Source organism: Rutidosis leptorrhynchoides, chromosome 3, assembly GCF_046630445.1.
Source record: "Rutidosis leptorrhynchoides isolate AG116_Rl617_1_P2 chromosome 3, CSIRO_AGI_Rlap_v1, whole genome shotgun sequence".
Taxonomy (NCBI): Eukaryota; Viridiplantae; Streptophyta; class Magnoliopsida; order Asterales; family Asteraceae; genus Rutidosis; species Rutidosis leptorrhynchoides.
Genome location: NC_092335.1, coordinates 531,210,844 through 531,226,838, shown reverse-complemented (window position 1 = coordinate 531,226,838; position 15,995 = coordinate 531,210,844). Strand labels below are relative to the sequence as shown.

Genomic DNA, 15,995 nt, shown 5'->3' with positions numbered 1-15,995 from the left:
TGTGCTCTCCTCGTTTGTTGGTAGGTTTTGTTGGACATCGTGTGTTGGTAGGTTTTGATGGACATTGTGTATTGGTAGGATTTGCACTGACTGTAAGTTTTCTGGGAGTTGATGCATTGTAACTTTGTCGACAATGTAAATATTAATAGGAGCATTTGATATTGCATGTTGTAGAAAATCACGAAAGTCTTCATAATCATCAGTAATATCAAAAACAAGATTATCGACAACATATCTCATTGAAACAGGAGCATTAGGTGGCAAATTAATTTTTCTAAGAACATTTTTTAACAATATTCTTCGAGTAATTAGTTTTTGGGGAGCAACTGGGAGTTTTAATCGTGTTCTAAAACAATCTAGAGGCAAATACATAGGTAAGTTATTAATAAATTGAAAAGAACCACCACAACATATATGAATAACAAAGGTTTCATTATCACTAAAACTCATTATTTAAAATAAAGAAAGTTACCTTAATGACGCTTGAAATTATATGATTTATGTTGAAATGGTGGAAATGAAGTGAAAATAGAGCTGGTAATACCTTATATGAATTGAAAAAGTTATCCGTAATAGTACAAAAATCGTACAAAATCTTATCCACGAAATCATGAAAATCTTATCTGGATAAGACGCAAGACGCAAGGCGCAAAGGTGCAAGTCGCAAGACGCAAGACGCAATACGCAAGGACGCAAGTCTCTTTGTTGCGTTTTGTCAGTAACGCAAGGTCGCATGGTCGCAAGATCGCAAAGACGCAAGGTCGCAAAGACGCAAGGTGTCTTGCGCCTTGCGAGGGCAAATTGTCAAACTTTTTTCTTTTAGGGCTGTCAGTCAACAAGCTTAAAAAAAAAGGGTATTTTGATGATAATCCCTAATAGTAATAGTAATAGTTGGCGTTGGCGCATAAAAGAAGCCCGAGTTCAAATCAACAATTTATATACTATCTAACAGATAAAAAAACGTGAATAGTAATCAGGGGCACTTTCGTCCTTCCACCATTTTTTTTTTTTTTTTTACCTTTTTTCCTTTTTCCAAAAAAAATCTCAAACTTTGTTCTAAAATTAAAAACGGCCCCCCAAACAGGGGGAAAAATGTCAAATAACCATTTTCATAAAAAATCTTAACTAAATTCCACCCAAATATTCAACGGGTCATATCTTCTCGCTCGCAAAAAGTTAAATTTTCCCGACACCATCGTTAAACTCGAAATAATTTTAGGAACGCAATTTCACTAACTATACGCAAAAACGGACGCTTTTTAAAAAACGCTAAATATTTGAGGTACTTTTCATACACGTTGATTTTACGTTAAATTTTTAAAAGTCGACAACTCCATAGCGAAACTCGGAGATGCACATATATTGTTAATTTAAAATAACATTTAAATCTTTCACGGATTATACCTTTTAGTTCGACTCGAGTTGCTCTTCAACGACATCATCGTTAGCCATGAAATAATTTTACAAACTAAACGCAATAAAATACATTGAAAACCGAACCCCCGGCACGAAGCGAGGGTTCGTAAACTAGTTCAAGCTAAAAGTCAGATGAGACTGTCGTGAGTCTCGAGTTCAAATCAACAATTCAAGCTAAACGTCAGATGAGACCGTCGACAGACAAACGGGGTCTGTTGACCGACAGTCGGGGCCGTCCATCCGATTAGTATATAAGGAGCTTACACTTCATAATCTAGGGTTAATCACCCCATGAAGTTCCGGGCGTGTTTTCTCTCTACCAAACTGATCCCAAAACCCACCAAGTCGAATTGAATAAAAGGCTCTAGACATCAATCTAATATCTATACGACCCGGTTCGACTAAATCGACACTCGAAAAATCAACGATTCGCTAGAAACATCGATCTCAAGATCCGATCAGCCCCAACAATCTGTGCTGAAAAAAAAAAATATTCCGTACATATTATCTGATTTCATGTGACAAAGGGAAGCTTCATGACATGAAGAGTTAGGTTTTTGTCGGGTGGGTTTTTTTATGTGTTGCTGGAATGATAGGATTAGGTGGAATGTTGACGTTATAAAGCTCATACTTTATATACGCTGCTAGTTACAAGCCCGGTTTGACCAAAATTTAGTACTGGTGTACTATATATTGCATGTTGGTGATGTATTTTCACAATAATTTTTAATAAATCTATTGTAAATGTGGATAAATAGGTTCTACTAGTATATGTTAAAAAATTTGGTGAATTTATCCGTGCCTAGAATAACATAATTTATTTATTCTATTTTCAATATGGGTTTTGATTATTTTTTGAATTAACTATGGTATATTATTATGATATAATAGAGAGTTTGCATTATCATTTTTTGTTTTTTAAGTTTTAGTGCTTTTTAAGAAAAACAATTTAATTTGTACTACTTTTTTAACGGTTTATATGAAAACTGTTAGGCAACGCATTGTGTGGATAGGTGTAAGTGATTGTTTGATAATGAGCAATGAATATCTGTTTTTTTGCTAAGGAGAGTGTATTGAACTCATAATTTATTAGATACTTTCTAAGTATGAATGTAAACTAAGTTTTACAAGTAATTGTTCCTCGCTATTAATAACTAGTCATTCTTTGATAAAAGATTACTATGAGTCAGATTAAAAAACCGTGATCTCTTTTGATTGAATTGGAGTGGACTACTCTTTATTCAACGTTTTCATTATGTGATTAAAAATTATCGGGAATTGTTTTCACAAGGAAAACCGGTGCAAATACAATTTTTTTTTTAATTATAAGACCATATAGTTCATCTATAATATTACGATTTTATTTTATGCTATCCGAACTTGACATGAGTACATTGAACTTGGATTTGACCGATATTTCTTCAGGGAACTTTTTTATTATCACGTTGATTAGCTTCGAACGAGTTCGAACAAGCTTGATCGAACACGTTGAGTGTTAAGTTCGAACACATGGTTTGAACACATCTTGTTTAAACTCGTTCGAAGCCAATCAACGGGATCGAAGATGGTGACTCGAGTTGGAAAGCAACTTGTTATAACTCGTTCCAAGTCATTGATGAGGTTCGGGGATTTGCATTTAACATTCGTTTCGGGATTTTGTGCAATAAACTCCTCTGATCGAAGACTAATGGTAGGTGGTCCTGCGGAGCTTTCGGAAAATAGTAGCCTAGCGTGTAAGCACATCAATAAACCGTGGTGAACTCAGGCGACATATCCAAGATTAGGGGGAGAGCCTCAATAGTGATGACCCTTTCCCTCTTCCACAGGCTTATCGGAACGGGAAGAACTTTAGAGCTTTTCTTAATTGAGCGAAAAAGTAGTCCCGAGAAAAGAGAATCTTGATGCGGAATCTTCACAATGGCTGTAAACATAAATGTTCCTATTAACAAAACATCTTTTTCTTTTTTGGAACCAATAAAGAAATGGGTGCTTTCGGGTCTGAGAAAGGAGGTGGGGGTCAGAGGCGAATCTACTCACATACTCGTGGAGTCACGTGACACCACTAGTTTGAAAATTGTTAATAGAATATACTCTATAAATTATATAAGACACCACTAAATTTAACTGCAGTATCTCATATATTTTTTAAATTTATAGTTTTTCTTTTAAATTGTTTATGACACCACTAAATTTAACTAGACCTCATATATTTTTCGAATTTATAATTTTTTGAAAGTAATTACCACTAAAATAGTGTTCAAACATAATTAGTACTGAAAAAAAGTCGGGACCCTATTGAGTTATAATCCTGAAATCGCCGCTGGTGGGGTCAACAAAATCTTAAAACGAAAATCCGTTGTTACCATTGATACTCGAGTTTAATGGAACTCGAGTTAGAGCACACCATGTTCGAATTCGTTTGAAGCCAATCAATGAGATTGTAAAACAAACTCTTGATCACATTCGAGGAGATATCGGTAAAAGCAAATGAAGAAGATGAAGATTGAACAAAGTTCATTGTATTGATTGTAATGAACTGTTACATTGAAATGAAAGTAAGTAATATATATATATATATATATATATATATATATATATATATATATATATATATATATATATATATATATATATATATATATATATATATATATATATATATATATATAGCACTAGAATTAAGTTATCATCTAACTGTCCAAACTAACTCTAACTATATTCTGTTACAAGGCTTGAGTTGATTTTGTAGTTTGACCCTTTGACTTGAGGTTGTATGTTGCTGCAGTCGTGTATCCTCTGCAAGATCATGTATACCATTACCCACCCCTGTAAGTTGGCAGTGTGAATGGATCACAAATGCCAAACTTGGTAATACAAGTGAAGTGAGGAGATTTGTTTAAGCCCTTTGTAAGTACATCTGCCACTTGTGCTGGAGAGGGTATGAAGACTGTTCTAATGTGGCCTTCCTTGATCTTATCCCTAACGAAGTGGCAATCAATCTCTATATGTTTCGCTCTGGCATGTTGAATAGGGTTTGAAGCCAATGCAATGGTTGACTCATTGTCACAGAAAACTGGAACAGGTTTGGTGAGTGGGACTTTTAGGTTCAATAAAAGACTCTGTAACCAGGTAATCTCACAGGTACAGTCAGCTAATGCCCCGTACTCTGCTTCAGTGGATGATCTAGATACCGCTTTCTGTTTCTTTGACTGCCATGACAAGAGACAAGAGCCTAGGAAAATGCAGTAACTTGTAATGGATCTTCTAGAACTTGTGCAATTTTCCCAGTCACTATCACAGAAGGCCTTGAGTTGTAAGTCAGTGTTGGCTTGAAAGTGAAGACCTTGGCCAGGACACAACTTGATATATCTAAGAACTTTACGAAGTGCTTGGAGATGGCTAGTCCTTTGTTGAAAGTTGTATTGACTGAGTGATTGAGCTGCAAAAGAGAGGTCTGGCCTGGTGATAGTAAGATATATAAGTTTCCCTACTAATGTTCTGTACAATGTAGCATCATCCAATATTGTGCCAGGTTCAGTTGTAAGTGTAACATTAGGATCAACTGGAACATTTGAGGGTTTTTCATCCAAGATTCCAGCTGTGTGTAGAAGTTCTATAGCATATTTTCTTTGGGACATTGTGACACCATTTGTGTTTCTGAAAAACTCAATACCAAGGTAATAATTGATGTTACCCAAGTCTTTGATGCTAAATTGGTCATGAAGTTTTGTTTTAACTGTGGTAATGAGACTGAGATTGTTGCATGTGAGTAACAGATCATCTACATATATCACTATAGCCAAAAAGGTATTATCTTTGTTGTAGGTGAGTAAAGATGTATCTGCATAGCTTTGCTTGAACCTCTGCTGGATCAGAAATGTTGTAAGTTTGGTACACCATTGTCTATTTGCTTGTTTGAGGCCATAGAAAGATTTAGTGAGCCTACATACAGAATTTGCGGGCATAGGTTTGTTGTAACCCGGAGGTAAGGTCATATAGACCTCTTCATGTAAATCACTATGTAAGAAGGCATTATTGATGTCAAGTTGTTGAATTGGCCAATTGTGATGAACGGCAATAACCAGAAGTGCTATAACAGTAACCATTTTGGCTACAGGGATAAATGTTTCATTGTAATCTGTGCACTCTTTTTGTGTAAACCCTTTGGCCACTAATCTGGCCTTGTATCTCTCAACTGACCCATCAGATTTAAGCTTGACTTTGTATACCCATTTGTTCCCAATAGGTGTCTTGTTGGGTGGAAGTTGAGTAATGATCCATGTGTTGTTGGATTCAAGTGCCTGTAATTCTTTGTGCATAGCTACTTGCCATTTCTCATCTTTACATGCTTGTTTATAGGTATGTGGTTCAACTATGGAGTTGATTGTGCAGATAAGGTGTCTTTGGGATGGAGAAGAGACATTGTTATAGTTGATGTATTTAGAGTGATGGAATTTGGTTAGGTTATTGGTTGTGTGTGAAGATGGTAGATGGAGTTGGTAGTCTTTAAGTTTAGTAGAGAGTGTATGTTATCTTTGAGATCTTCTTTGAGTGGGTGGTGGTGGAATAGTGTTAGAGGTCTGAGTTGTGTTATGATTTGGCGCTGGTGAGTTTGTATCTGGAGCTACAGTTGAATCTAAGATGGATGCAGGAGAGTCAGAGGAAGTCGATGGTGAAAAACATTGGGTGGAAGCAGTATGGGAGGTTGTGGTTAGTGTGGGAATAGATGTGTTGTTATGAAAGAAAGGTGTGGAGATTGAGTTAGATGGTGGAGTCAAAGAAAGTTGTTGTTTGAAAGTGTATATGTGTTCATTAAAGGTGACATGTCTAGTTGTGAAGACTTTGTATGTAGATAGATTATATAAGATGTAGCCTTTTTGATTGAGAGGGTATCCTAGTAAGACTGAGGGAATTGATCTTGGTGCAAATTTGTCATTAGGATGGGTGTGGGCATTGGCTTGACAACCTATGATTTTGAGATTGGAGAGATCAGGATGTTTTGAATAAAGAAGTTCATAAGGAATTTTGTTATTGATGGGTTTGGAGGGAAGTCTATTGAGAATGTAAGTGGCTGCAAGTATACAGTAACCCATAAATGAATTGGAATGGAAGCTTGAAATCTTATGGCTCTTGCAATTTCAAGGAGTTATTTGTGCTTTCTTTCAACTCGTGCATTTTGTTGAGGGGTGTAAGGACAAGTAGTTTGATGAGTAATGCCATGTATTTGAAAATAGTTGTCTAGAGTGGAATTTAAAAATTCTGTACCATTGTCTGTTCTAATGATTTTGATGGGTTTGTTGAAGTATTTAAGTATGTATTGATGAAAGGATTTTATGTGGGATATGGCATGATGTTTGCTGGGAATGATATAAGTCCAGGTTGCACTTGAGTGGTCATCTACTATTGTTAAGAAATATTTGCAATTATTTATGGTTGAATGTTTGTAGGGACCCCATACATCAATATGTACAAGGTCAAATGGAGTCATAGCATGAGAATCACTAAGAAAGAAAGGTAATGCATGTTGTTTTGCTAAAGGACAGATAGTACAGTTTGATGGTTCATTACATCTGATTACAGAAGTAAGTGATTTTATTTGTCTAAGTACAGAAAATGAAGAGTGACCAAGTCTGGAATGCCAAAGTTGTGCAGAGTCAGAGGCTGTGGAGTTGATGTTGGCTTGAGTGATGGATGGTGTTGAGTTACTGGCTTCTTGATGGATGGTGTATAGACCATTAGAGAGGGTGCCATGAGCAATCCTCTTGTGATGGTCCTGAAAATAACATGATAGAGGAGTGAAGAGTACAGAGATTGGGATTTGATGGCCAAGTTTACTTACAGATAATAGAATGTATGAGAAACTGGGTATGTATAAAACATCATGTAGTGTAATGTGTTGGTTAATGGATACAGAAGCACATGTGGTTACTTGTGTGAGGTGTCCATTTAGTAGTCTGACATAGATAGGTGTGGTGGTAGTGTATAGATTGTGCATAAGTGAGAGTGAGTTAGAAACATGGTCAGTTGCACCACTATCTATAAACCAAGTATTTGTCAGATGAGAAACTATAGTTGCTATGAATCTATATGTTTGACAGGTAATATGATAGGCAATATGTTTGATGATACCTGCAGACATATCAGTAGAAGTGCTTTGTCGGGACTGCATCATAAGTAGAAATTGATTCAATTGATTATGGAGTTGATCCATTCTGGCATTCATGGCTACTTCTGAATGATCCATTTGTGAAGAGTGCATGTAGTTGCACTCATCAGCTTAACAGCTTTGACAGGTCATGTGATGGATGAGTTGGTTTTATTTGGTGGTCTGTATTTGTCATGAAGTGAATGTCCAATGGGATATCCAACTAGCTTATAGCACTCCTCTTTGGTGTGTCCTTCTAAACCACAATTGCAACAGATAATCCCTTTCTTGAATGTGCTATTTCTTGCAGGTGTTGAATTGTAAGAAGGTCTGTTTGAGTTCCATTTTGAAGTATTGGTGGAGTAGTGTCTAATACCGGATTGTGCAGATATTGCTGCAGAGATGGATACTTTTGGTACAACAATCTTTCTTTGCTTTTCTTCTTGCCTTAACATGCCATATGCTTTTGCTACAGGTGGTAATGGTTGCATTAAGAGAATTTGGCCTCTGATATTGGAGTAGGATTCATCAAGTCCCATTAGGAATTTCATTAGCCTCTTCATTTGATCTCTTTCACCATTAACTTTTCCATTTTCACATGTGCAGGTGCAACTGCAAGTACAAGTGTATGGAGTTTCAAGTGCATCAAGTTCATCCCAAAAACCTTTCAATTTCTGGTAATAAACCTCAACTGTGCAGTCTGTTTGTTTGAGTTCCGTGATTGCAGTTGTCAATTGAAAAATTTTGTGTCCATCTAGTTAAGAGTAATGTTCTTGTAATTCTTTCCACAATGCAACTGCAGTGTTTACAAAGTTTAGTAAGTTACCAATTTGATCTGTGACGGTGTTGAGAATCCAAGAGATGATCATATCGTTTGTTCTCTCCCAAAGTGCTTTATGCAAAAGTTGAACATTAGCTTCTGTGAATTCACCCGTAATAATTTTGAGTTTGTTCTTTGCATTAAGAGCAATCATGATTGATCGTCGCCATGAACTGTAATTGTCAGATTCGGTTAGTTTCTTCGAGATGAGAATCAAACCTGGATGATCCTGTTGATGAAGAAATAGTGGATGATTAGGAGAATTGACATCGTCAGCATCAGATTGATGTAGTGTTGAATTAGTCGTCATTGATGTGGGATTAGATGATTGAATTTGTGAATTTGTTGAATTAGGGTTTGATGCACAAAATATCGTAAAATTGGGAAGAAATCAGAGTGTATTAGTGCAATATAGGGTTTGTAATTGTGCGAAAGTGTTGTATGGAAGAGATGAATGTATTAATTGATTAATTGATGATATGAGGATCGATTTGATGAATCACAGTTTGTGATTCATGTCTGATACCATAAAAGCAAATGAAGAAGATGACGATTAAACAAAGCTCATTGTATTGATTGTAATGAACTGTTACATTGAAATGAAAGTAAGTAATACATATATATATACAGCACATTATACTTCACTAGAATTAAGTTATCATCTAACTGTCCAAACTAACTCTAACTATATTCTGTTACAAGGCTTGAGTTGATTTTGTAGATTGACCCTTTGACTTGAGGTTGTATGTTGTTGCAGTCGTGTATCATCTGCAAGATCATGTATACCATTAATCGGTCATGATGAGTTCAACATACTCATGTTTGAGTTTGGGATAACGGATTGTGTAAATCACATGTATTAAAAAGTTGAATAATTTACAACAGCAATATCGATTCAAAAGACTTAACTCCAGTGCGTTTGTGAAATAACCAGAGTTTTGTTTGGAATTTGAATTTTGCTTACATTGTTAATTTCATATTCAGTGAACTCTAATTTGATTAGGAGTAACACATATTTGTATAGTCGTAATGTATTATCACATTATGCATAATTCATAACTTGTATGCCGAGGAGATTTTTTTATTACGTTTTTTTTTTTTAATCACATTATGCATATGCATTATGAATGATTACATGTAATTCGTTTAGACCGCTTATATTTGAGTAAAAATAATCACTCTCCATCCTTCCCGATAACCTGAACACGAACACGGAATAAAAAAGAGTTGGCTTTTCGATTCGCTTCAGTTTGAATTTGACTTTTAGTTTTGACTTTTAGGTTTTTCCTTGAAAGTTTTGAAGTGGATAACTCATACCGATTTAACAGATAGATCGAATTATATATCAAACTGATGATAAACACCTGCGTAAGCGTAAAACTTTAAAATAATGTATAAATTAATAAGTAGGTTGATCGATAATGATAAACACTATTAAGCATTTTAGAAAATTTCAAACGTATGTGCCGGTTGGTCAACTGATTAGTTAAATTGATAGGCATGCAACAATCTCTATTGAATGACGTTTTGTAACATACGTCCATCTTTTATAATACTAACATAGCGAAATCATGTATGATAATATTATTTGTATAGTGTTTAATTACATGCATGATTTTCTTTATCTAGTGTAGCTATATGTGTCAACGACAACAAGCATTAACAAATTATTCCACGTGTCAATCACCGAATGATTTCAAACTCCTTTATATTGTGAGCTTATGAGTATGAGTTTTCATTACCCTTTTTTTCCTCTGGCATATAGTCTGTAAAAAATACTTCTAACAGGCAGGCGACCTTAACAAACACATGAAGAACAATTACCATTTTGTCATGCTTTGGATGTTGGTACTTTCGGCTATTTTGGTTGTACCAAGCGTGTTAGGTGCGACCTACACAGTTGGAGATAGCACCGGATGGGCTACCCCAACTGGTGGTGATCCTTACGCCACTTGGGCTTCTCAACATACTTTTGTTGTCGGTGACGTTTTAGGTATACCTTCTAAATTTCTTATGAGCAGCAACACGTTATAACTTATACTCATGCTTAATGATTAAAACAGGGAAACGCATAAAAAAAATTCTTGTTTAAACAACATTGATTGGAGTATTACAGAGTAGGAAAAATGATAACCATAGCCCTAAAGGCTTGGTTAAGCATTAATTGCAAAGTTAACTTTTATAATATAAAACTACATATTTCCATTAATAAATTGAATTTAAGTATGAAAAGTATATTAGACCAATCATAACCATGACGCTTTCCTCAACACGTCTTCAACGTCACGTCAGCTTTCTCTCTTCTCCTTCGTCACCACTTCCTCCCATAACACTCCTATAACACACCATTGCCAGCCATGACATACTTTCTCAAATTTTATTATTATTTAGTATTATTATTATTATTATTATTATTATTATTATTATTATTATTATTATTATTATTATTATTATTATTATTTATTTATTTATTTATTTATTTATATTAATATTATTTTTAACTAACAAATAAATAAAGTATTCAACGGCTATATTGCAGTTAAATTGCATCAAACACCAAACAATCTTGTTCTCAAACATGCGTAGATATGAAACATTCCGGGGCGATTAAACCGGGCGATTAAACCGAGGGCGCTCGAGGGCGTGCGAGGCCGGGGAGATTGCCATCGGCGCTCTCGAGGAAGGTTGGTGGTGACATGCTTGAGCACGGGCCGATGGAATTGGTCTTATAATATTAAAAATCTACACTTTGCAATAAATGCTTAAACGCATAGTTACGTTGAGTGTTCTCCTACAGAATATAAATACGTTTCTCATATATGTCCCAAAACTCCATCCTTTCAATTAGTTTTGCTATGTCTTCTAAAGTAGCCCGTTATGACCCAAACGGGTCAGTTTTGATCCATTGCCCAAAAACGCCTAGCCTGCCCATTTGACCACCTATAGTTTGATCAATTTATAGTTGGACCAGTAGACATCTCACAATTTATTCTAGAATTATGTATCTTTTGAACATGTAGTGTACATCTTTGTTTCATATTTAATAAAACAAATTCATCTACTTGTTACAGTGTTCAATTTCTTTGGGACTCATACAGTAGCGAACGTAACAAAATCAGACTTCGACAGTTGCAACACTGCAAATCCGCTTTCGATCCAAACCAGCACGCCTGCAACTTACACCATTGGGACAGTTGGCCCACATTACTTCGCCTGCACAATCTTAAACCATTGTTCACTTAACCAAAAGTTGACAATTACCGCTAACGCTAACACCAATACTGGCACCAGTGCTCCTTCTCCAGGATCTCCTCGTGCACCGTCTCCATCACCACCAAAAAAAAGTGGGGCCAGTGCACTTGTCATGACTACACAAAGTTTATATTTCATGTTCATGTTGATTGGTCTGCTGGTGTATTTGAACTAGTTTTCAAAAGTCCCACTTTTGTGTTCTTCATATTATCTTGTATTTTGCTTTCCTTTTGTATGTTTTTTTATTTAATAAAAAAAATTGAGAGTTTTTATTGTATTTCTGTTTAGTGTTATTTTTTGAAAGAATGATTAACCGTGTCATAGTAAATTAATATTCTTTCAAATACCATGACTAAGAATATTGATATTTTGATACCAAAGACTAAGACTATTAATAACCATATGATCAAGACATCAAGTACACATTTTCTATATTTATGACTGAACTTACAAATTAAAATGACCATATAATTATGCACCATCATATCAAGTCCCAAAATATCATTTGCTCATTACGAGTCTCAATTTATAATATGAAGAAAAAGTCTGTGGTTCGAAGAATGTATTGATGTTGTTAGACCGAGGTTTTTGTTGTAGCTACGGAGTACGGACATTAGAGTTCTAGAGAAAGATCGCAACTCTTGCTATATACCCTAGCAAGTTATATTTACTTAAGTAACATATTATTCCCTCCGTCCCAAATGTCTCATTTGACTTTTTAACGTCATTCCCTTTCAATTTTAACTTTCAATTCTTTTCTTTGTATTATAAAATACTTCATAAAAGTATATCAATGAAAAATACATTTAAACTCAATCCATTCATATAATTTTCATCAGATATTATTATATTATACAAACAAAAATATCTAAAGTCAAAATTGACACATAAAGACCTCAAAAGTCAATCTGTGACCGTTTTCTTTGATGAAGAGAGTACGTCAGTATGATATATAAGTTTGAGTTTGAAATGCTCTTACAACAAATAATATACTCCGTAATAATAAAAGATAAAGTTTGAGTTTGGATCGGGTTTGCTTAAAAAGCCCATTAAAAAAAAATTTAGGTAGACAGGCCCAAATAATTTTACTAGAAAGATGTTTAATTTTGAATCTGTTACTCGAGCTCAAACACAAATGACAAAACCCCAAAATCACCGTCAGAATTTTCCCGTTTCCTTTTCCGGCGAATTTTCCAGCCTAGCGTCTCCGTCGTTTAATCTCCTTCGGTGGTGAATCTATGTTCTTTTGTCGTACCCCTGTCTTTACATTGAAACGGTAAGCTTCAATTCTTTAACATGTTTGTTTTAATCAATGGTTCTCGTCCCGTCCTAGGAAGCACGACGCCCCCACAACGCACCACTAACAGATAGATTAGCTGGCACCATAGGGGAGCAGGCTTGATCTTCTGTTAATTAACTTAAGTAATTATAACTTGATAGCTGTTCAAAATAAAGTAGTCACTTTATATAAATGCATTCGTGTAGGTTTAAAAGGAAATAATAATCTTGTTGGACAAGAAGTATTTCGTGGATAATTAAGTGTAAAATGGGGTTACCCGGTACAGAAAATGTGTGTTACCTAAATAAAGGGTAAAATCGACACTTGACCACTGAGAGGTCCCACACTCAATATTGATGTAGAAAATGGTGTAACTCATAATGATATACACTGTAAAACATGTTTGGTTGTGTATTTGTAAAAATTGGTTGTATATATATCATCACCCATAATTAAAAGGACATCGGGCTAATACTGAACCAATGTCCTATGCATAGTGAATGTTCCGATCACTGGGCTAACAGTGCTTGAACAAATGTGTGTTACCTAGTGTTCAATCATATGTGATATGATATTTGTAATGGTTCTGACAGTTTGGACGAAACGAACAAAGTTGAATATGATGGTAAGCCATTTATTTATTTTTTTGACGACTTGCTAGGGTGCTTTTAATAGAAATTGTAATGCATTTGTTTGGAAGCACAATAGGTTACATGGAAGTATATATGTTCAAACAACTTATAAATATGTGACTGTTTATAAAAAATATTTCTTTCACATACAACCCAAAAATAATCTAGTAATCCTCAGAGGTGTCTTCGAGCATAGACAAGATAGGCAACCGTCTAGAGCTCAAAAATTTAAAGGGCCCAAAATTTTGAATACGTAAATATTTTTCACAATATATTTAGGTAAATCAAATAAAAAATTGTCAAATAAAGTTATAATACCTTGTTTTTATGAATTAAATACAATGTAAGTAAATAAATAGATAAATTATAGTATTAATTTTTTATGGACTTTTTTGCTCAGTTGGTCCCTCTATTATACCCCAAATCGCTAGTTTGGTCCCTCGGTTTTTAATTTGGCAATCAGCGTCCCTGAGTTATTTTGATTTTGCAATTGGCGTCCCTCCGTCAAATTTCTGTTAAAAAGGTCCGTTAACCTTGTCATGTGCAATGCATGTGTGGGTAAAATCGTCTTTTTACTAAGACAAGGGACCACCGGCGCAAAAATATCTTAACTAAAAGTGAGGGACCACTGGCGCAAAAATAAAAACATAGAATTTTTCTCTTTTTTTTTCTTTTCTTTTTTTCTGCTCTTTTTTTTTCTCTTTTTTAAATTTTTTTTTCCTTTTTTTCTTTTTTTAACCTTTTTTTTTTGTATCGAAATAATACAACAAACTTCACTCGAATTACACTTTTGTACATAAATAAAAACATAGAATTTTTCTCTTTTTTTTTTCTTTTCTTTTTTTTCTGTTCTTTTTTTTTTCTTTTCTTTTTCTCTTTTTTTTTAATTTTTTTCCTTTTTAACTATTTACTTTACTGGAAATATAACATGATAATAATTTTTTAGTGAAATTTTATTTTATACATAAAAATTAACAATGTCTAATTTTGACATTTTATGTGTTAAGCCATATATCAATTTTAAAATGCCAAACACTTAAAAAGTGATTATTCAATTTTTGCGACATTAAACAGCATAATCGAATCCAAACACTCAACTAATGAAATGCGTTTTCTCACAGCTGATTATTTGATTTTGATTATTTAAAACGCATAATCTGTTTTCAAAACACAATCCCAAACACCCCCTTAATAACAACCCTTAAAGTTGTCAATAAGAAATTCGAACACGCAATATAATAATAATAATAATAATAATAATAATAATAATATTAATAATAACTTTTCTAATAACAACCATTAAAGTTGTCAATAAAAAATTCGAACACGCAATATAATAATATTAATAATAACTTTTCTAATAACAACCCTTAATGGTTGTTATTAGAAAAGTTATTATTATTATTATTATTATTATTATTATTATTATTATTATTATTATTATTATTATTATTATTATTATTATTATTATTATTATTATTATTATTATTATTATTATTATTATTATTATTATTATTATATTGTGAGTTCGAATTTCTTATTGACAACTTTAAGGGTTGTTATTAAATCGGGAATAAAAAGATTCAAGAAAAAAGCAAGTGTGGGGAGATTGGTCAATATATATGAACTGTTATCACAAGAGTAGCCGACTTCGGTACAATGAATGCAGTGTCGTTGTCCTGAACACGAGGATAACTGTGGATGACACACCCACCTTTCAACAAATATGAAACAAGTTTATTAACCTTTGTGGGTAGCTCCATGTACAAATGGTCCGATCATTTCTCAAACCACCGTTCTGATGTTCCGATGTATATAGTAAAAAAAAAAGTAAAAAAAAGATTAAAAAGGAAAAAAATTAAAAAAAAAAGAGAAAAAGTAAAGAAAAAAAAGAACAGAAAAAAAAAAGAAAAGAAAAAAAAGAGAAAAATTCTATGTTTTTATTTATGTACAAAAGTGTAATTCGAGTGAAGTTTGTTGTATTATTTCGATACAAAAAAAAAAAGTTTAAAAAAGAAAAAAAAGGAAAAAAATTTAAAAAAAAAGAGAAAAAAAAAGAACAGAAAAAAAGAAAAGAAAAAAAAAGAGAAAAATTCTATGTTTTTATTTTTGCGCCAGTGGTCCCTCACTTTTAGTTAAGATATTTTTGCGCCGGTGGTCCCTTGTCTTAGTAAAAAGACGATTTTACCCTCACATGCATTGCACAGGACAAGGTTAACGGACCTTTTTAACATAAATTTGACGGAGGGACGCCAATTGCAAAATCAAAATAACTCAGGGACGCTGATTGCCAAATTAAAAACCGAGGGACCAAACTAGCGATTTGGGGTATAATAGAGTGACCAACTGAGCAAAAAAGTCTTTTTTAAGCGTAATAACAAATTTTAACGTATATGTGGGCCCATTTTTATTTTCGTCTATGGTCTTTAAATTGTTGAGACGGTCATGGTA

General features: G+C 33.9%; 1 protein-coding gene across 1 annotated transcript; it reads right to left on the bottom strand.

The window, feature by feature from the left end:
• Positions 1 to 7,710: 7,710 nt before the first annotated feature.
• On the bottom strand, positions 7,711 to 8,691 carry LOC139901929 (uncharacterized). The gene is made up of 2 exons (XM_071884593.1): positions 8,388 to 8,691; positions 7,711 to 8,261 (listed from the first exon to the last, which is right to left on the bottom strand). The coding sequence occupies exons 1-2, from the start codon at positions 8,689 to 8,691 to the stop codon at positions 7,711 to 7,713; spliced, it is 855 nt and encodes a 284-aa protein (XP_071740694.1).
• Positions 8,692 to 15,995: the final 7,304 nt, after the last annotated feature.